Source organism: Gambusia affinis, linkage group LG06 (genome assembly GCF_019740435.1).
Source record: "Gambusia affinis linkage group LG06, SWU_Gaff_1.0, whole genome shotgun sequence".
Taxonomy (NCBI): domain Eukaryota; kingdom Metazoa; phylum Chordata; class Actinopteri; order Cyprinodontiformes; family Poeciliidae; genus Gambusia; species Gambusia affinis.
In genome coordinates this window covers 12,660,270-12,680,086 of record NC_057873.1, presented here as the reverse complement: position 1 = coordinate 12,680,086, position 19,817 = coordinate 12,660,270, and the positions used below count along the sequence as shown (strand labels likewise).

The 19,817-nt window shown below is 42.2% G+C and overlaps 1 protein-coding gene across 2 annotated transcripts in view; it reads left to right on the top strand.

Moving 5' to 3' along the window:
* ssh2a (slingshot protein phosphatase 2a) overlaps window positions 1–19,817 on the top strand; it is a 34,199-nt gene that overhangs the window by 11,881 nt on the left and 2,501 nt on the right. Inside the window, exons 1-13 of one of the 2 annotated variants that reach the window (XM_044118906.1) lie at window positions 6,478–7,038; window positions 12,459–12,571; window positions 13,327–13,391; window positions 13,743–13,864; window positions 14,083–14,148; window positions 14,314–14,379; window positions 14,732–14,926; window positions 16,848–16,941; window positions 17,228–17,356; window positions 17,621–17,667; window positions 17,971–18,117; window positions 18,191–18,391; window positions 18,835–19,702. In XM_044118906.1, the coding sequence (XP_043974841.1) occupies window positions 6,812–7,038; window positions 12,459–12,571; window positions 13,327–13,391; window positions 13,743–13,864; window positions 14,083–14,148; window positions 14,314–14,379; window positions 14,732–14,926; window positions 16,848–16,941; window positions 17,228–17,356; window positions 17,621–17,667; window positions 17,971–18,117; window positions 18,191–18,391; window positions 18,835–19,702 (2,340 nt within the window). In that variant the 5' untranslated portion in view covers window positions 6,478–6,811. Of the gene's footprint in view, window positions 1–6,477; window positions 7,039–12,458; window positions 12,572–13,326; window positions 13,392–13,742; window positions 13,865–14,082; window positions 14,149–14,313; window positions 14,380–14,731; window positions 14,927–16,847; window positions 16,942–17,227; window positions 17,357–17,620; window positions 17,668–17,970; window positions 18,118–18,190; window positions 18,392–18,834; window positions 19,703–19,817 lie in introns of those variants that run through there. The other variant, XM_044118907.1, reaches the window with a different exon arrangement.

Genomic DNA, 19,817 nt, shown 5'->3' with positions numbered 1-19,817 from the left:
AAATGCATTAGTAAGGAGCCTGCTGAGGCTCCCTTTTCCTTGCATGCTGGAAGGAAATCTTTCAGTCACATGCTCTGTCATTCCTCAGAGTTAATGTACACTAACTGTCAGAGCTGGGAAGTTTTCATTCTGCACGCATGCATCAGACTGACAAAGAAATGAAGTTAAGCAGCAATGGGAATTTACTCCCTATACAATGCAGAGACGTAGGAGAAAAACTGTTCACATAATTGGAGTTTTCTCCTGCTATATGAAGCATTGCATAAAAAGCCCCTCCTCCACCCGGTGCTGTACACTGCAGATCAGCTGGCTTAGAAAAAAAGAGATTGCTGCACTGTTTTTCTGACTCAGAAGAAGTGGAAAATTACTGAATGTACACTGAATGTGTATTAGTGTGCATGCTAGGTATTGTTTTTCTAATCCTGAAATTGTAATAATCATTTTTCAATAGGTTATTCTATGTTTTCTTAATTCTTGTATAAATATTGAGGGGAAAAAACACAGTGAGAATTGTTTTCATACCGCCCCATGCATTTACACTAACACAAACATTTATTTTGATTAATATAGAAGTTTAAATCCGCGAAAAAACATTTAAATTTTTAGATTTCATTTGCCAGCAATATTCTTCTAAGGATCAGAATTGATACAAATTGATACAGTTGCTAAAGAAGTGTATTACCTGTAGTGCATATACTGTAGAACTCAATGTGGGATTATTGCTGCCATAACCCCTTTCTTTAACATGTCCTGAAAGACATTAGAACCTCATGTGGTCTCAATTATTGGTTGGTTATTGAACTCATACCTTTGGCGAGTGCATTCAAGCACTCTCACACACACACACACACACGCACACACACATTCACCCCCACTCAAACACACAAGGCCCCCACTTCACACTGTAAAGTATTTTACAATTTGGCTCAGTTACCCGGCTCCACATTTCAGATTCACTTTAGCAAAGAGCAGGGTGCAGCCAGAGGTCTTGCTGTGTGACCTCTGATGTGTATTACATAAGAACTTGGGTCCAATTAACTGCACAAACCCCACCTCGCGTCAATGGTGCATGCCAGTAGGGCCTGCTGAGACCAAGGGGGACCTTCCCTCTGCAGTGCAGAGTTGTTGTGTTTTTGTCTCTTTTTCTCTCTCTCCTACTCAGGCTGCTACTGAGTGACTCTTGCACTGCCTGTCTTTGTGTCACTGTCTCTTTTGCACACAGACACACTCAAACTGCTGTCTCTCCCCCCTTGCACCACACCTTTGAAGTATAGCATTGCTGCAGTGCAAAAATGAACCTCTCACACACACATGTAGAGACATATACTGCTTCTGCCTCAGGGCTGATACTGTCAAGGACAGAGTTGGCAAAAAGGTGGTTTTTATTCAAAGTACTGCAACCATTTTTCTTTTTGCTGAGTAAACATTTAAACGAACAGTGGGAGCAGCTAATGAATCGAGTTTTTCTGAATCCTCACCTTCCTGAGGAGAAACTGCTGCAGGAATGTGCCCAAAGCACATCAGGTTGTCTGAATGCTGGAATTTTCTGAAAATGACCTTTTCAAATTTTTGTGTGTATGCATATTTATGACTCCTCAGCATTACAACAATAAAATAAGCCACTTATTTAGATGTTTTTAACGGCTAAGTAAAGAAGTTAATGTGTTTTCTGAGATTTACACAGAAATCATTTATTGGCTCATTTGTCAGGTTTACTTGCCTAAAAAAGTCTTTTAAATATTGCAGTTGCCATCTACTGCAGCAATGTGTGGGGTGATCTGATACCTCATGCATGAATTGCATCAGTAATATCTAACTTGTTTAGTAAACAGTTCCTAAGGTGATATGTAAGCCAAAAATACATGCTCCTCCAAGCTCCACCTTGTCTATTAGCCTTCCTTCACCCTGGGTGTCCATTGTTGTCCGTACTGCGCAGCATTTTACGTCATATTGTTTGATTAGTTCTATTTGCCCACAGCAATAATCAGGGTTCGTTTGAGATATTAAGCCTGAAGCATCAAGAGGCTCTTACTTTAACTACAGCAAACAAACCTGATTCATTGTGACGGCACTAAGTCATAGGTTCTTGCCTAACAAGTCTTTGTATTGTTCTGTAACCATGTTATGGGAGTCGTCCAGCAGCTCCAATGCCAGGTGCGCACAAGCAGAGCAGGTTAGTCGGGCCAAGAGTTTAAAGAGGCTGCTACTGGAACAGGAAGAGCAAGCAGCACTAACGAACACTCTGACAGAGGAAAGCTTCTTAAACACCGGCTGCTCCTGTGCGGACATGCCTGTTTGGGTTTAAAGGTTTTCCTCTGTCATTTGCAGCTTTCTGTCTTCCTTTAGTGCACCTGCTGTTTAACACGGAGTCCTCCCGCCACTATTGTCCACACCAGCAGTTTTGCATTAAGCGGATGTGGTTGGACTAGCATGGATTGCATTTGTGCAACATGTCGATCTAATTGGAATGAGTCCAGCACTTTGTAAAAGTATTCATACCCCTTAATTTTTTTCCCCCCTGTAACCATAAACTTCACTGTATTTTGTAGGAATAATAACCATAAGCCTGTGGTTTTGTATATTTAAAGACTGAATATTTTGCACATTTTTCTTTGAAACATAGGCTAATCTGTGTCAGATTGAGTGCTGTTTGTTAACATGAGTTTCAAATCTTGTTAGTCTCTGTTGAATTTATGCCTTAACTTCAATTTTACCTCTGACTGTATGGTTAGTGCCATTCTGCAGGGGTGGGCAATCCTGGTCCTCGAGGGCCTGTGTTCTGAAACTCTTAGATGTCTCCCTGGTCCAACATACTTCAATGAAATAGCTGAATCACCTTGTGAGTGCAGTCAAGTTCTCCAGAGTCCAGCTAATGACTTCATTATTTGACTCAGGTGAGTCATGAAGTAGAGATGCATCTAAAAGTTGCAGGACACCGGCCCTCAATGCCTGGAGTTGCCCCCCTATCAGGTTTTCTTCCATTTTGCCACCGACTTTGCCCAGCTTCACTGCCCCTGCTGAATTAACCACAGCCACAACTTTGTCCCATATGTTCCTAATGTTCCCCATCAGACTTCTGAGGCTTTCACAGATCAGCTGTATTTACACTTGAGATAAAACCACACACAGGTTCACTTTGATTAAACTACAGAACCCAACTCTGCCTTCCTCCCATGGTCCCAAAATATGCATGCTAGCTTAATTGGTTAAGTTGCATGCTTGTTTCTCCTATGATGTCCTGTGATGTCCTCTCCAGTGTGTAGTCACAGTGACCCTGCGAGTTAAGCTGGTGTGTAGACAGTTAGTGGATGAATGGCGTCTGATTAAGGCCCTCTCCACACAGACACAATTTCAGGTGTATCCGCAAAAGTATTTATCATTTATTGACCTTCCTTTTGTTTTGTTTTTTTGTTTTGTTTTTTTTCCCAACTGGTGAGTCTTTTTCATCGGGCCGCCTTGAGAGCATACTGGTTCTCCAAGGTTAAGAGCCCACATCATAAGTGGATGGGATAAGTAGCTGGTGAATATTTAAACTAATTGTGTTGCAGTCTAAGCCATTGTGTGGTTTGTTTTTTTTATCTCCTGGATTCATTTTATGAGCATTTGAAATCATAATTGCTTTTTCAGCACATTTGTTTTTTGTTTTTTTTATCACAGTACCTTTAAAACCTTTTGTAGTTTAGATTATGAATCTTTCTAAATAAAAGGGGAGTGTGTTTATAGTATGACACAGTGCCAACAGTAGCTTATCTTCAGCTTGGGGGTTATGCTAAACATCTGGCATCAATCACAGACTTATCAAGCAGCAGAATGCTAGAGATTCCATACACACACACACACACACACGCAAGTTGACCGAAATGCCTCTGCCCGTTCCCTGGAAGTGACAATAGGGAAACACGCTGCGAAAGGCGGTTGTGCAACTGGCCTGAGGCTCATCTAAACACCACAGCACGCTCTCATGTTACCAGTCCTCAGAAAAATAAGTTTCCACTGTGCTGGTAAATTTGATGACACTAAACAAGACCGCATGACAAGAACACTTGATGTTTGTTTGTGTGTTCAGCCCGCTGCTTGAAATTTGTCTCAGATCCAATGTGTGACAGAAGCAAAGCGCAGCAGGTGTAGCTGCATTCATTTTATCTGTCAAGTTGATTTAATATTTTTCTAAAATATTTGTGCTAGTGCATCATGAAAACATTTTTAATGATTATAGCACTATTGTTAGTTGGTGTTTATCTGACTTCAATGGAAGTAATAAAGTCAGTGAATAATTCTGCTCTTTAACCTTATGGAATAATTTTATAATGATGGATTCTGTCATTTATTATTTTGGTGTTGTAAAGTAACTTCCTTGTCATGACAAAATCGCTTTGTGCTATTAACTGCATCAAGGTATCATCATGTATATGTGTAATTTTTATCTGTAGTTATAGGTCATGTAGAAAACAATACATCAATGACTACTGGAAAAGTCGCACTGAGTAAAATTAGAAGCTTGTGTTGAAATAAAAAGGCAAAAACACAATTGTTCATTCACCCAGACCTCACAGAAAACTACAACAGCATCCTGGAAAGCACCAACTCCTGAGCCAAAGTTTTTTTCCGTAGATCAGAAAACTATTAGCATTCCTAACAGTGATCCGTTTCATTGGGTCAGACTTCTGATGGATAACTTCTCTGATGGATTATTTTCAAACTTGAGCTTCTCCCCCAGTGTTCTGAAGTCCAGCTCCACCAGCTAGTCAACAGGTCATCTGCTGCAGATGGTTTTAGTTTACAGTTTAGGACACTTGGCACACATTGGTGTGAAAATAATGAAGGCTGGGGTTTTACTGTGTTTCCAGATTGCTGTCAGCTTACATAAAACCACACATGTTGGCATGGCTGTGGAAAATAAAATGAGACCATAAAAGGAGACCAAACATTACATCTCATGGAGTATCTCAGTTTATATGTGAGACAATTATAATTGTAGGGATCTAACGGTCCAAGACACTTTCTCCAACCCCACTTCTCTCCTCCTCTTCATCCAGGATTGCACATGCTCACTGCTGCAGTGGCTCAATAAGTTGAGTCTGTTTCTCATTTGTTCTCTTTCCTTATGTAACAAAACCACAAGGTTTGTGTGTTATGAGAAATGGGTGGAGGGGCAATTGAAGTCTGACTGCAACCTCAACAACCCATGTGGATTTAATTCACTATATTACATTATCATAATTATAATTACACCCCAAATTGACTCCCTCTGTTACCAAGGCACTCGATCAGCTGAGTGGCTGTTGGCAACATCATCACATAAAGGATTTGACCTCACTCAATAACTAACATACCCCTTTTTTTTTTACTTTTTGTTTGAAGCACAGTCTTTCTAAAGTGAGGATGTTTTTTTTTTTTGTTTTTTTTTTTTATCTGAAAAGTATAGTGTGCAGTTGTATTTATCCTACTTACTCTGATACTCCTAAATAACATTCAGATTTAGCTTATTCATTTGAAAGAGTCTATCAGGGTTATGTTAGCAAGGAATATGCCAAGCTTTTAACATCCCACTGAGCATTTTTTAATCCATCATCAGGAAAAAAAAAATATAAGCACAGGGTTTTGGCAAAGTTTTTGAAGAGCCAGTTCTGCCCCAGCTGTCATTAAATAAACATTTTCTGTAGTCGCAAAACTTACTTGATTCATTAGGGGAAAAAAGTTATAACTTTTTTTTTTAAAAGATTTATTAATATTTAGCTTTATTGTAAAGTTGCTAACAGCTGTAAGTTTAGGATTTTTGAATGAATACTTTCCATGTTTATGAAAGCAATATAAAGACTTGCTGAAAAACTAAAGCACCTAGTTCACCGCTGAAAAACAAACAGCATATTAAAAACTTGTTAGGATTAGTGTCAATCTGTTTGAGAATGTTGCATTCCAAAACTGTTGTTTATAATTTAAGCCTTTATAAAAATAATTAAAAAAAATCAGCATTTAATCTTAAAAGTTAATGAAAGACATTGTGTTGGAGCCAATATCAGGGATTTACAAAACAAAAATAATAAACGAAAACTGTTAGAGCCTGTAAGAGATTGCAATAAATTCAGACCTACAATAAAATGGTTTAAAATAAAATACGTTTGTGTTGGAATGGCCGAAGTCAAAATCCTAAACCCAAACCACTTCAGTCTTTTGGCACTTTAATGAACTATAGATCAGCAACAATGTGACATGTGGTAAACTAAAACTACCCAGCTTTTCTCCAAACAAAGTATTCCTGATAAGAACACAGTGAATCAAAGAGGAGGAACTAGACGGTATAATAAATCTCAAGCGTAAACAGCAAGCTTGCCATTGTTTTGTGAAGTGCTGTTTTGCTTTATCAGTTGTCCATGCTGAGTTCCTACTGAGTGTGGGCGGAGCTTCCTCTGTCGTCTCCTCATTGGCTCCTCGTTTTTCCCAAAAGCACATGTGCGATGCTCCGCCTCCTTTCCCCTCCTCTCTGACTTCTCTGCTGAGAGTATACTCAACCAAGTCATATGTCTCAGTACTGTATACGGTGACGGGGTTTCTGATGTAACAGAAATGAAGTATGTCGACAAACCGCCTCAGAAGTCAGTCTAATATTGAACTCTTTTTTGGGGGGGGGGAAATGATGGACAACCAGACTCAACTTTCGTCGACAAGGAGACACAGCGCGACATATAGTCTCCCTGTTTAATTTGTTGCAACAGAGTTTACGACCTTTTTTTTTCGGGACTGGTTTCGGGGAAGATTTCGTCACTTTGACAAGAAAACTCCACTCGCTTGAACTCTTGGGTCGTGGGAGCACATGACTGTGAAAGAGGAGCAGAAGCTTTTCCTCCGACCGAGAGCACCTGACGCCTCTTCTCCTCACCTTCACCCGTCCCTCCACCTTCCAGCCACCGACATGACCCTCGGGACGATGTCCGGCTCTGAGAGCTCTTCGGCGGTCAGCTTCTGCTCTTGCTGCGGGGCGAAGATGGTGCCCTACTTTAACGACGACGCCGTGGTGTCCAAAAATCAGATCAACCAGTTGTAAGTTCAATCAGAGGCAAGACTGTATATCATCTCCCATAATTGGAAAGTGGTCAAGTTAAATGAATTAAATAAAACTTAACAATTAATTGTTCAATGTACTACTGAGATTTAGGTCAATTTAGATTTGGTTAGTTTTAAAATAAAGGCTGACTTTTTTTTCCCTTATTGATTTTGACACAGTGAGCTGTTACATATAACAGTTTTGCAATATGAGAGCAGCCTATTTCCTGATGATGTAGTAGCCTTTACTCATCTCTGAGCTTCCTTTTGACCTAACAAAGACATATTGGTGCTCCTCAGGTCCGATGAATCATCCAACCTGTTGAAAGAATTCAAACATACTTAATTAATGGATGTTTTGTGACTAATTCTGTACTTTTTATTAAGCAGTCATCATCTGATTGCCACATCAAGAGATTATCAGGGGCATTTTGTGCCCCTCATTTCTTTGTTTGGCTTTGGGTGGAGGATATCGTTTGATCTTGAAACTTGCAATAGTTGTTAAATGGAGATTAATGCCCAGTCTTGCTCAACCTGTGACTCACTGTTTGATAATGTATTGTGAAGACTAAAATCATCTGGAGAGCATCTCACTCAGTGAAATCCTAATGGACTAAAGTCACAGACTTGAACATTTGAAACTACTCTGGCTCTGTCTAGAGCAGCTGTAGGCTTATCTCCAATCCTGCTGTGTCTGCAGAGGTCAGTGTTTGTTTTAGTAGGAGATATGTAAGAAATGATTTTGTTGATTTGTACATGTGGTCTGCCCTTCAGAACAGATCAAAGGCTAGCATGTTCTAACATTTCCAAACACTCATGCAGTGCTGGCTCCGATAAGCCTTGCAAAGTCGGAGAACCACAAATGAATCAATAGAAATCAATAAAAACCATTAGTGTGGCAGTTTTTTATCAGCACCAACTTGTTTCAGGTGTATGCTATTGGGCTTTCAGTAGCCTTTTTCTGTTACTTTCATGGAATTGATGCAATGCAATCGTGTGTCACGGTTGCATTGTTTTTCAGCTGTTTAACTCATGACGGTGTGGTGGTTGAGAAAATTGGACATTTAGTGTTTATTGGGGCTGCAACCGGTTTTTAGGGAAACTTTTTTTTTTCCCTCTAAATGCAAGTTTGCTTAAGGACGGTTTATGGGAAGACGCTGGTGCAAGACACGCCATGTACTGGCAATCACATGTTTGCAAAGCAGCAGCAGATGTGAGAATTTAAAGCGCGTTTGGTCCAAATATGCTCTTTTGTTTTGATGTCAGAAATACTTTACGTTGCACTGAAGATACTATATGTTTTTGTTTAGAAATTAGAGACGGTTTTGTGATGTTGTTGAATGTTTCTAGTGGAGTCTACACTCTGTCCACCTGCTGCATTTCTCACCTGTTCTATATTCCTTGTTTAACCTACAGGAGTAAAAACACTAAAGTAGCATGCTCAACTTAGGAATCTGCTGAAGTTGATGACGTACGTACTCAAAATCTGAGTTATTAGGCGGAATAATGTTCAAGCAGCACCTTTATAGGTAATTATAATCCCAGGGTCTGCCCCTGGAGTTAAGTGTTACCTATGATTCCTTTGCATCCGGAGTGTCACTATTATCCTGCCAATTTTAGAAATACCCAGGAAACCTTTCTTCCCCTTCACCTGCGGGGTAGTGTTATTGTGCGCAGCTTGCATGGTAAACAGAAAAGCGCCAATGAGGAAGTTCAGGAAATATTCTGAGGAATTTCAGCCGCTGGTTAAAGGTACCACTGCTTGATCCTCTTTGTCTGTTCCTGCAGCGCGTGTGACGCATCACAGGCTGTAGGGTCTGCGGACCTTTTAGATTTTCTGATTTTCTTCACCGTGTTGAGCAAAAATCAGTGTTTGTGTTGCAAGCTACCAGTTAATGGAAGTTATTTTTAGTTTGACCTGGTTTGACAACTCTCCCTTTATCACCTCTGTCTTCTCCTGGACCCACTTCTCTCTATCTCCTGTTGATGTTTAACTAGTTTGTTTTTATTTTTTCAGTCCTCCTTTTTTAGTTACTTGGACAGTACAGATAATTTTATTTATTTATCTTCCTGTCCTTGTGCATGTTTCATATTCTCCATTAGGCACGCACCTCTTGTCTTTGCTATGGGTTGTACTTGCCTCGGGTTCAAACTCCTAAGGCCATAGCAGGGCCTGCCACCGTATAGAGCCAGGCCCTATATATATCCCGCTCTCTCCTCTCCACAGTGACTAATATGGGCAGGAGCAGGAGGAGGGGGTCACCCAGTTATCTGCCCACTATGCGGTGTGGTCCTTACATAGTGAGGATTGTGTCTGGCCGTTGCCCTAACAAGCCTGCCGCCTCACTTCGGTCCAGAGTCGGGGGTTGGTTAAAAGCCAAACTCATGACCCGCCCATTCTGGACTGACTGGGTCTTCTTTCTTTATCCTCCACCCTGCAAAGCCTGCTGCTGCTTTACATGCTGCATATGTGGAGACCATTTTCAATGAACTTGGTGCCCTCTTCCCATCCCCTGGATGACTGGCTTTTGACTGAGCAGGAGGCCTTGGGATATTCTCACATTGGGATAAAAAATACTGCAGGGCAAAAACTAACAATTATTTTAGTAAATGTTTACTCCATTAATTGAGCAGATAAAAAGAAAAAAGCGCATTCTGCAGAATTTACATTTAACCACTTAAGCCTTTCTTTACAGTGTTGAAACATGTAGAAAGAGGCAAATAAATATTGAAATTCCTTTTTTCAATAAATACCAGGCAACTTGAGGAGTTTTGTGTAGAATATGTTTACACAACAGGTTTTTTAAAATTCTTAAGAGGCTCCATCATGTAGATTTGTTGTACGTTTTTTTTTTTATTTCTGCTGAGTATGTTTTTTTTTTTTTTTTTTTTTTTAAATGTCAATTTTTTGAGTCTGTATGCTTAAGTTAATGATGAATCGATTATTAAATTAATTACTGATTATTTCAACAAACAATTCATGACAGTTGATCATGATAAATTTCCAAACAGACCAATTGATGTTTTTGCAAGTCTAATAAATATGTATGACATTTCTTTCAGCCAGCTGGCTAGCAGTGAGCAACAACATATAGCTTTAACTTTTTTTTTTTTTTTTTTGAGCCTTGAAACTGCAAGGGTTAAATTAAGTATCAAACTTTAATCCTTCATTTGGGTTGTGGGTACATAATTCAGTCCCACTTGCATGAAAGTGGAGTTGGACGCCGTTTACATAAGTTATGCTAGTAATCCACATTTATCAAGCAGGTTATTGTTCTTTATCTTTGTGCCATCTCCATGTGTCCACACAGTCAAATTCATGTTCCTCTCAGTCTGCAGCATGAAAACAATCTCAGTGCTGAACTGCATCGGTGCGCCTCCGCTGCTGTGTCACAGAGAGGCTTCTCTGTACAGTAAGGTGACTGCTTTAATGAATACAGTCTATCAATAGCTGGGACTTTTAAAGGACTGCTCTATTTTTAACCCTACATTTGAGAGTCTTTTTCTCTGTTTCTTTCTGGAGGTGTAAAAACGTATGTATGGGCCTCCATGGGAGATTTTCAGGGAGAGCAGGAGGGTTGGATTACAAATGACATTGCCCCGTAGCCCAGTTTATATGTGGCCGACGCCAAGTACAGTACATTGAGTCAGGAGCGGGACCGGGAGATAATACAGTAGGGGCAGGAAAAGGACGGAAGATAAAAAGTGGGACAAACTTGCAGGAAGTAAAGGAAAATATGTGAGAGAGAAGAGAGAGAGGAAACAGCTGGGTCAAGGGTGGGTTATGGGAAATGAGCTCAGCACAAAGCTGTGGTTTTGTTCCCATGTGTCTGTTGTCTCCAGATTATCACCAAACTCAGGAAGGTTTACTGGATGGAAGAGAAATGAAGTGGATGTCAGGAAGTTGAATTGACCTCATCAACATTCTTATTTTTTATTTGGGGGGCAGGAGTAGAGTAACATAAACCTGATGGCTTGAATGTGGTTCATGGAGTGATTCATCACAGCCAAAGGCTAAATGTTTTATTCGTCACTGTGGTTTACTGTCAAATAAACCTTCCTAAACATGTCACAAGAAGCACGCCAAATATCTTTACTTGATGTCATCACTTACAACCAATGACACCTGCTGAACTGCGTTTATGCATGTGTGGTCTCATTTGTTCCTGCACCCGGAAGCTACGAAACCAACGTTTTCTTTTTGGTTTTTTTATTCCAAGTGGAACCGGTCTGTCTGCTCTATCAATCAGTTTGTGCTCTTGCTACAGTAGCAAGTAGTATGGAGAGAGAGCTGCAGGGTAAACTCTAATTACATTTGACGTGTTGAAAATGTCGTTACCGCTGGTTGAGTCGCTAGAATATTCAGCAAATAACTGGAAAGGAAGTCCGTTTCGTTTCTAGTCAAGTCAAGTTTATTTGTGTTGCACAAGACAGTTCCAAGTGCTTTACGGTACATCATAAAAACATAGTACAGTTACAATTATGAAACAAGAAATGGATGTTACATTTTGTTCAAAATCATCAAGTTTCTGCAGAAAAGATGAGAGTTTAGCTGGTTAGCATGGATGAGGCTGCTCGAGTATCTGCGTAGAATCAGAACGACAGCTTGTTGTTATAGAATCTGTTTGAAACTCCAAAAAAGTCAATATTGCAAAGACGGTTCCATCCATCACTTTCTCTGAGGCAAAGCTGGAATGCCAGGAATGCTGTGTCTGCCGGCCAGATTGTAACGTCTTACTCAACATCTCTAATGCAGGATTATTGGTCCCGTATATACCATAATCACGAAAAGGCCTGTTTTATAGGTGTGATGGGGTGACTCATGCATTCCCAACATGCTGTTTTACGTTTAGGGTAAAACCCTGACCTCACTTTATGATGCGTCCTTCTCAGCAAAGTGACCTCAGTCACACTTAATAAGATTGGAGAAGAACCAAACCCGTTTTCATTCAAGCCCATTCTTATCTTGTGGAGGAGGGCTCTCGCTCACGCCGTCTTCCCTCCTGGATCCCTGCTCTCCTCCCAGTCTTCCTCCCGTCCCTCCCTACTGGCAGCTGTTAGCGCCGTTAGACTCTGTCAGTGTAATCCAGCTGTGTGGAGGAGCAGGGAACATTGTGTTCTGAGTTCACGTTGGGACTCGGGGCTTGTTTTGCCAGCATCGGCGTGACGATGCTGGGGTTTTGGGAGGCACGGCCCACAGGGCTGAATGGCGCATTGTGACCCGTGACAAAACCTGCCCTATTACAGCTCCCCAGCTCACACTTGTTTTCTGTGAAGATAGGGACAGCATGTGCGGAGGATTACAAACGTGGTGATCTTTAAGTTCCACCTCAGATTTGTGATGTGATTAGATCGAGTGGCGCTTCAGCTTCCTGTCCGCGTCTCATTTTTCTTCATTCTGTTCTGTTCTGTTCCAGCATCAGTGAGAGTTTCCTCACAGTGAAAGGTGCAGCCCTCTTCCTCCCCAGGGGGAATAGCCCTACGTCCAACTCTGCACCTCGTATCAGCCAGCGCAGGAACAAGCATACAGGTACAGACGCATCTCTAACACACAAACACACACATGAAACACAGCTGCAGTTTCTTCAGATAACTGAACTCATTTGAAAGCTTTTGCATCCAAATATTTTCTGCTAGTTGTATTTGGCAGGGTTCATAAGTGTGCTTGAAATCCTTGAAAATACTTGAAGTTCAATGAGATGTTTTCGAGGATTGGAAAGTTCTTGTTTCTGTATAAAGTCTTTGTAAGTGCTTGATATTCAAGCTGCACAGTCTTGAATATCAAGACTGTAATAAGACAATAATAAAGTGCAGTCTAATGTTTGGTTTTAACTTTAAACAGTGTTTTAATCAGATATTCTTATACCTCTAATAAAGACATATATATATATTTTTTCTCACTGTTTGAAGTTAAGTCAGACCTAAGTCTTCTTGCTTTAGGTTTACAAATTTTATTTTTTTATAAAATTAATTGAATTAATTATTAAAAATAGATTAGTTTTAATAATTTCCAAAAGTGTTTCTATTTGCTCAAAGCCAGAAAACAACACACATTTTAGAGATCTTTTGTAACTTTATTTGTATATTGTGTTTAAGAATTTGATTTGCTTCTGCCTAGAAATAGACTAATATGTAGGAGACTCTCTTGTGAATTCCTTCCTCAGAGGAACTGACACATTGTCATGGGTTTTATGTTTCTCTTTGTTTTCTAATCCTTGGATTGTCATCCAAAATAAACTGAAACCAAAGCTAATTGTCTAAAATGTTCTTTTATTCATCCGCCAGGCGACCTCCAGAAACATCTTCAGACCATGTTTACTGTGCTGCGGCCTGAGGACACCATCCGACTGGTCAGTAACGCGCCACATCGAACCACCTCAAAACCAAACATCCCGGCACTGCGGCAGGTTGACAGTATGATCAGTCACAACGTGACAGTGCCGGGTTTCACTTCTTTGTTGGCTGCCATAAAGAACTGAAACTTGGCTTGGGTGTAAACCAAACGTAAGAAAAGACAGTGCTAGGAGAAAAGAGGGGTAGTGCATTTACTTGTCTTTCACACCGTACTGGGGGATTAAAAGATGGTACAAACCTTATAGTGAAGATAAAAAGGTGGCTCTAAGCCAGTGTTATGCATGAAATCAAAACAAAAACAAGTTGTTTCTCATGTCTTGGTTACTGTTTTCCATCTGTCCTCGCAGGCAGTGCGTCTTGAGAGCGCCTACCCTCAGGTGACCCGCTACATGGTGGTGGTCTCCACCAATGGCAGGCAGGATACAGAGGAGATCATCGTGCTCGGCATAGACTTTGTCTCCTCAGATAGGTCAGTACCATGGCAACAGTATACCACTATGGTTTTGGTGTTAGGACAACAGCTCAGCAGAGACTTCAGCTCGTTTTGAGGGTGCAGCTCTGTTTTCCATCTCTCTGTGCTTCTTCACATTGGACTTTCCACCTGTGCCCATAAGGCACCAGTTTTTAGTCATAAATGTGCTGCTGCCCATCAGTCTAACCAGTGATGTGTTTAATGAATCCCTGCAGCTGCTGCACGGTGGGGCTGGTTTTACCTCTGTGGAGCGACACTCTGATTCACTTGGACGGAGACGGGTAAGTCGCCACACCTACGCCATGCTTCCTGTCGCAGCCCCCCCGCCCCCGAGGGGCAGCCCACTGACTGCTAAGGACTGTGTTTTAACTTGTAGGTCTTACTTGAAAGCTCTTCTGCTTACATGGCGTCTTGTCTTATAATCTGTTAATTCTGTGTCTCTGCAGAGGCTTTAGTGTGTCAACGGTGAACAGGGTTCATGTCTTCAAGCCGGTGTCTGTCCAAGCCATGTGGTGAGTAACTTCTGTCTTTAAATACTCGATGTCTTTAGAACACACTGTGCTGCCCTTTTTGACTTTGACCTCCTTCAGTTTTTTTCTTATCTTCCTTCTTCTTTTTGGTCTTGCCGTTTCTCAGTTTTCCACTCCTCTCTCGTACACATGCCAGTGCAGACTCCTCATTTCCTCATGTTGTTATCCCTCTGCTCTTCCTTCTTCCCTCAACATCCTCTCATTGAACCTCCAGCTCAGCACAGTACAGCCATGTCTCCGGACAAAGCTTTGATCATTCTGGTGTCGAAACATTAAACATTTGTACTCCGTCTTGAGGCTCATGGGGAAATCTTCCTCTTTTTGTTGCCGCCAGGTCCGCCCTGCAGTCGCTACACAAAGCTTGCGAGGTGGCTCGCTGCCACAACTATTACCCAGGGAGCCTGTTCCTGACCTGGGTCAGCTACTACCAGAGCAGAGTCTCTTCCAGCCAGTTTTGTGTCAACGAATGGAACGCCATGCAGGATGTCGAGTCGCACCGTGCCAACTCCCCCATCCTCTTCACAGACCTGTGAGTGGAACAGAAGCACAGACTCTGAAATCTGAAATAGATTTACAGAAACAAAAAGTTTTTTTCTCCTCATGACTATATTATACTCAAAGCTTTGCAGAAGTGTTTATATAGCGTGAATGTTTTGTAAATTTGTCACATTACGACGGACAGAAAAAGAGTTAAGTGGTCCATGGTAGCTCTGGAGGAGCTTCAGCGATTCCACAGCTCAGGTGTAAGAATCTGATGACAGTTAATTGCATAAAAAATTTGCTCATTTTCCATTTAACCACGTAGGAATCAGAATGCCTTTTTGTTATTGTACTGAAGCACAGCAAAATTTACTTATTTTATTAGCCATTATTTTTTAACATTAATATGTGAGAAACTAATTTCTTTCCGTTGGACTTAAAATCCATACTATGTAGGGCTGATCTGCTGATTATCTTTTGGATTAAGTGATCATTAGAGCAGCAGTGTGAACTCTGACCCCGACTCGTGTAAATGCATTGCAGAGGCACTTTTTAGGAGAACATGATTAGGCTTCAAGGAAAGACGAGGGAGCTTCTCCGTAGCTGGCCAATAGATGATGCTTTTTTGCCAAGTAGAAAGTTCAGATCTTCATTATGCATGATACTGACCATAAAACAGTTTTCTAAAGAAAGAAACCTTAGAAAGTAAAGGGCAGTAAAGGAATGATGCCCCGTGTCTTTGCTATCAGCAGGGAATTTCCCATGCGAGCTACTGGAGTCACACGCCCGGCCACCGAGTCGCAGCGTCTCTCTCAGCTGACAGACCCTCAAGTGTTGAAAATAGCTGAGCCACTCGCTGGCTCGATTTACTTTTGGAAAAAAATGAAATCCAGACGGACCCTCTGGAAGGTAGACGGGGAACGGACGGAGACAGGTGGCAGGCAGGGCTTAATTAGTTTGGCTGGTTACTTTCAAACCTGACAATAAAAAAAAAAGTATTTGTTTACCACCTGCCTGACCAGAAACGCTCGACGCCCTTGGCAAAGGCGTGCTTGCCCTTGAATGATCGTATCGTTCATGTCACACGTGCACTTTATGAGTCTCCGTATGGAGGCGGCTGCCAATGCTCCACGGGCTGCCAGTGTTTGTTGACACATCAGCTGGTTTCCCGGTAAAATCTGGGGAGGTTTGTTTTTGTCAACGACACACAGGTTTCACTGTTATTACCTGGAGGCCTCTTATCTAGTGTCAGTTCAAGGAAGCAGTAAAAAATTTCCACACTTCAATAGAACCACTCCTTGTGTCGTCACTTACTGGACACACTCTCTAACTGGGTTTGTTTTTGTTCCTCACACTGTTTCCATGCTCAGCTAATAGCCAGACACTGTTAGAACCTCTGCAGGCATGTCAGGGCTTGTTCAGAGGTTAAAGTTTCACTGGATGTTTGTCACTTTAGCTTAATTTCTTAATAAGCTATTTATATATTTGTGATTCTTTCTCACACACACACTGTTCTGTGGGATGTTAAATGAGGAGTTCATACTTAAAAAGTTAAAACAAAGAAAAAAGGAACACATAAGAGGAAGCACACATAGATGAGCTGAGCCGTTTCTATCTCCAGAGGCATAATTAGGCTACTTGTTGGTATCATTGGTGCTGCGTCCAGAGGCTAAACGCGTCTCCTGGCAGAGCGGACAGAAACAGAAACAGTCGTTCTCAACAAGACGACTTTGTTTTGGATTTGCCGGCGGGTCGCACTCCCTTGATTGTCTGTTCCTTCTTCAGTTTCTGAGAATCGGACAAAGTGACGATTCTCTTTCGGGACAACGGGCCTCATTATGGCCGTGAAAATAAATGAATGAACAAGCAGAAGGCAATGGGTCACTGTTGTGACCCAGAAGGTGAATCTCTTCTTGTGTTTTTTTTTTTCTTTGGTGGTTTAACATAAGAATTTGCATGGTGTGTTGCAGGCCTACAGAGAGGGAACGCACAGAGAGGCTGATCAAGATCCGCCTGAGAGAAATCATGATGCAGAAAGACCTGGAGAACGTCACCAGCAAGGAGGTAAGAAAGCTTTAGGTTTTAGCTGCAGAATTTATTTATTAAAGTACCTGACTACATTAATGACACCTTTTGTTAATAATCTCATCTGATGTTTGCGCTAGATTTTATTTGTAGGAATCAAAGAATTTCGTGCTAAAAAAAGAAAAACTATGGATCATTTTTCCTCCACGCCTCCTTTATGCATTACTTTGTCTTTAAATAAAAATGACATGCATTAAAGACCAAGTTTATCTTAAATATCATTTCCTAACAGGAACTTTATTGTTTTTATTTTTATTTTTCCCAGATCCGAACAGAGCTGGAGATGCAGATGGCGTGCAACCTGAGGGAGTTTAAGGAGTTCATAGACAACGAAATGATTGTCATCCTGGGACAGATGGACAGTCCTACGGAAATCTTTGATCACGTCTTCCTGGTGAGATTTCAGAAGCCTTAATGAATACTGGACTTTATTCCAGATTACAAGACTGACACTCTGTCCTGGAATGTGTTATTCAAGGTCCCTACTGTCTGAAAAAAGTTGAAATAGTGTATCAAGTTTTATATAAAGAATCCCCTGATATTAGGTTAAAAAAAACAACTACCAGCTACTGAAACTTGACCTGAGGAACATGTGGGAACCGGATTATTCCGTATAGTTTTGCTGGGAACTGACGGATCCTGTTCCATGTCTCTGCAGGGCTCTGAGTGGAACGCCTCCAACCTGGAGGAGCTGCAGAACAGCGGGTAAGAGACCGGTCTCTTTCTAACCTAATTAAAGCGTCTTACAACTGTAATTAGTTGAGAAAAAACACACACTGTCACTCAATTTTAATAACTGGAGAGAGAACATTTTCTAGAGCAAATGAGAAAATCCACAGCAGTAATTAAATCTATGAGAGCATCAAACTCTGAGTGCGTCTCTTTGGAGAGCTTTGCTTTAAATGTTTTGTTCCCGTATTAAGCAGATTGGTTCATTCAATGGGCACTTTTGGTGTTTTTCTTTTTTGGGTTTAAATCGATCGTCCTCTGTATCTCTCTTTAATGCAGCGTGCGCTACATCCTGAATGTGACCAGGGAAATCGACAACTTTTTCCCGGGAATGTTTGAATACCACAACATCAGAGTTTATGACGAGGAGGCCACCAATCTGCTGGAATACTGGAACGACACGTACAAGTTCATCACCAAAGCCAAGTAGGGATCCGGACAGTTTGACGCGTAAACGTGTGGTAGTAGAGTGGGTCTCTAAAGCTGCCTCTCACCACAGGAAAGCTGGAGCCAAGTGTCTGGTCCACTGTAAGATGGGTGTGAGCCGCTCTGCCTCCACGGTCATCGCCTACGCCATGAAGGAGTACGGCTGGGATCTGGACACGGCCTTCGACTACGTGAAGGAGAGACGCACCGTCACCAAGCCCAACCCGTCCTTCATGAAGCAGCTGGAGGAGTATCAGGGAATCCTGCTGGCCAGGTAGTCATTACAGCGTCCAAACCTTCACTCTGTTTATTCATCCATCGAGTCATTTTTCCCACAAGTGAAATAATCTACTAATAGAATAAGAAATTTGTCATCAATATTACAGAATTATTGACTCAAAACCAGCTCATATATCCTGCTGAAAAGTTACTCGTGAGTTAGTTTTATATCATATCAAGTGTGCTAGAAGCAGACCAAGAATACTTCATAGGATTTTGGGGTTTTGCAGTGCAATTTCTTTTTTCTTTTTCCATTTTTGTTGGGATGCGTGTCTTAAATTCCATTCACAATTGTTTTAGAAAGTCTTAAATGTGAGCTGGTGAAGCCTCCAGAAACCCTGTCATCATGTTTATCTTTCTTTCCTGCATCTGTTCATCCACTTGCCTCTATATTTCTACTTTAAACACTGATCAACTCTTGTCTGTTTTCCTCCAAAGCAAACAGAGGCACAACAAGCTGTGGCGTTCCCACTCTGACAGCGACCTATCAGATCGCCCCGACTCCATGTGCAAGCCTTCATCTCCCATGCTGCTCCGCGCCGACTCTCAAAACAACAACACCACCTCCTCCCCCTCCTTGCATCACTTCCTGGGCGTGGCTGTCCTGCAGGCCCTCGGCGCCGAACCCAACGCCAAGTCCTGCAGCTCCGATCTGCACGCGCTCTCCAATGGCGTCAGGGAGTCGCCGCTCCAGGAGGGACCCCAGCAACCTCTCCCCAGGCCCCGAGCAGCCACTGTCATTCCGGAGGAGAAGCTGGACAGCTGGGCGAGCGTTGCCGTTACCGTGCCAGTGGCTCTGCCGCATCCCCCGCCTTCACTCCACATCTTGCCTCCGACCCCTGAGCTCCACCGCCGAGCTCCGCCCACCCTCCTGTCTGATTCAGAAAAAAGCAAACCGATCGAGCCGTCCCTCAGCTTCCCGGAGACCCACAGCTCAGAGGAAATCTCTGCTCTCATTCGGGGGTCCGGTGACTCTGACGCACTCCATGAATCACCGTCAGACTCCAGCGGCGAACAGACCCCGCTCTGCCCGGCCACCGCCCACCCTCTACCTCTCGCTCTGAGCGACGACAACAACAACCCCGGCGAACCGCAAACAAGAAGCACCTCGGATAGTTCGCCCAATCACAGCCCTTCTGACGCCTCGTCCAATCACAGCTCTGAAAGCATCGACTTCTTCAGTGCCAGGGAGAAGTTTGTGGGTTTGGCTCAGGAACCGGAGCAGCCACAGCAGAGGTCGCCACCGGTGCAGGAGGGGGATGCAGAGGTCAAAGGTGAAGAGGAGCTGGAGGATGGGAGCAGTCAGGTGGGGAGCGTTCTGTCTTTAAACAAAATGGTCCTATTTCTACAAATTATGCTCATTTTATTTAGAGGTGTGTGTGTGTGTGTGACTGTAAATATTTCATGCAAATCATATTCTT